At 39.3% G+C, this 2,314-nt stretch overlaps 1 protein-coding gene across 1 annotated transcript; it reads right to left on the bottom strand.

The window, feature by feature from the left end:
• Positions 1 to 213: 213 nt before the first annotated feature.
• LOC121978073 lies at positions 214 to 1,765 on the bottom strand. Its single transcript, XM_042530460.1, has 3 exons — positions 1,626 to 1,765; positions 662 to 1,560; positions 214 to 505 (listed from the first exon to the last, which is right to left on the bottom strand). Exons 1-2 carry the CDS (start codon positions 1,763 to 1,765, stop codon positions 681 to 683), a joined length of 1,020 nt encoding a protein of 339 aa, XP_042386394.1. The 3' UTR covers positions 214 to 505; positions 662 to 680.
• Positions 1,766 to 2,314: the final 549 nt, after the last annotated feature.

Here is a 2,314-nt window from a genome sequence, read left to right as displayed (position 1 = left end):
AGAAAATGGATTTATTCTAACTTAGGGCCTCAACTGTTGAGAGAAAAATTGGATTCTGTTGGGAAATGATAGCAGTAACAAGAAAGAGTTACAAGAAGGACACAAAAAATATAGTGCTACTATACTTCTGAATACTTTTCTTGTATCTATCTCATTATCAAAATACTGAAGTTACATAAGACTTAACATGAATCTAACTTATACATGAACCAACATTAAATAGATACACTTCACCTTATCAAGTATATAAATAGACGGATACATGCATTATTCTAATTCACTTCTTGACAATAATTACAAAATTACATTTCCAACATCCCCTCTTAATTTGCAATCTTGAACATATCTCTAACTTTCTGAAATTTCTCTACGTGCACTGTTTTAATAAGAAAATCTGCATATTGCACATCTGTTCTAACAAACTCCAGGCTGATTTCTCCTTTGCTCACAACATCTCGAATGAAATGATGTCGCAATTGGACGCGTTTCGTTCTTGAGTAAAACACTGGATTTTTTGTCATAGCAATTGCATACATATTGTCACAATGAATCATAGTGGGTTGTTCTTGAACTAGTTTTTTTTTTGGGCACTAGAACAGACAAAATTGAATAATTGATAGTGGTGCAAAAAAAATCTTATCATTCAATGCAAAAAAACTACCTTAGTTTCCTGAATAAGATCAGCAATGAAGCTTCTTCATCCTTTTCTTCTTGTGATGATCTTTCTGATCCTCCAGCTCCAGCAATTCTGCTCCAGAAAAAGAGTGCTGTGTCGGATTTCGGTGTAGAATCACTTCATCTACCTCTGGCTTCATCTTCTTCCTCCTTCCATTTCCATCTTCTTGTGACTCAACACCATCACTGCTATGCAAAAGCTTCCCCTCCTTTACAGCAAGACGGTTCCTTTCCTCCATGAAGCCCTTCCCACTATGCTGTTTCTTCTTCTCGCCATGACTACCAAATCCATTTCCATCTTCTTCCACAAAATTCGCGTCCTTACCATGGACTCCGACTCCACGGGTAGCTTTTTTGCCGATTTGCGGGTCTTCTCTGCTCCTTTTTCTGCTCTTCCACGTCTCCACCTCCTTCCTGCTGTTCTCGGACACATACAGCTCGGGGTGCTTCCGGGCGGCTCGGTTTGCGCGGTGGAAGATGACGAGCTCGTCGAAGGCGGCGGAGGCGTGGCGAACGAAGGCGGCGACGTCTGGGCGCGCGTCGGTCTGGCCAGCGGTAAAGCGAGCAAGGACGGCGGCCGCCTTCGACAGGGAGATAGGTCTCGGCGGCTCGCCTTCTTGAACTAGTTGAAAACCTTCAAGTAACCTTCTTAACCAAATTACTTCACAAGCTACATATGTAACTTCAACATATTCTGCTTCTGCCGATGATAATGCTATAGTTCTTTGCTTCTTGGAAATCCATGAAACAACATTAGTTCCAAGACAAAACAAATAACCTGAAGTGCTTTTTCTATCATCCAACGAAACAGCCCAATCATTGTAGGTATAACCAGTTGGCTTGCACTGATCTTTTTTTACATACTTGATGCCCAATTCTTTGTTCCTTTCAAATATCTCAGAACTATTTTAGCAGCTACAAAATGAAGTTTACTTGGCTCATTTAAGAACCTTGAGATCATACTTACAACTTGAACAATGTTCGGCATTGTATTCGCGAGATAAATTAGTGAACCAACAAGACTCTTGAACAATCTTGCATCAATTTTTCCAGCACCATCACTTTTCCTCAACTTGTCACTTATTGCCATAGGAGTAGAAACTGGTTTGTAATTCTCCATATGGAATTTTTTTTAAGAGATCTTTAGTGTATTTCTCTTGAGAAATAAAAAGTTCTCCTTGGGATTGCTTCACTTGAATTCCGAGAAAATATTTCATAACTCCCAAGTCTGTCATCTCAAAATCGTGCATCATCCTACCCTTGAGATCTTCAACTAAATCCATGTTAGCGCCCATATAGATGAGATAATCTACATAGATGTATACAATAAAAAAATCTTTTCCTTGTTTCTTCATATAAAGAGAAGGCACATTAGGACTACGATGAAAACCATTCTTGAGAAAATAACCATCAATCTTGCTATTCCAAGCTCTTGAGGCTTGCTTCAGCCCATAAAGAGCTTTCTTAAGGCGGTATACCTTATCTTCTTTTCCTTCCACAATAAATCCTTGAGGTTGTTGTACCTACACCTCTTCCTCAAGCTCTCCATTGAGAAAAGCTGATTTGACATCAATCTGAAATACTGGAAGCTCCAATTGTGCTGCAAGAGCAAGAACAACTCGAATAGTTTCTATTCTAA

This window comes from Zingiber officinale, chromosome 4B (assembly GCF_018446385.1).
Source record: "Zingiber officinale cultivar Zhangliang chromosome 4B, Zo_v1.1, whole genome shotgun sequence".
NCBI lineage: Eukaryota > Viridiplantae > Streptophyta > Magnoliopsida > Zingiberales > Zingiberaceae > Zingiber > Zingiber officinale.
The sequence above is the reverse complement of the archived record's forward strand: the minus strand, read 5'-3'. Positions and strand labels throughout refer to the sequence as shown.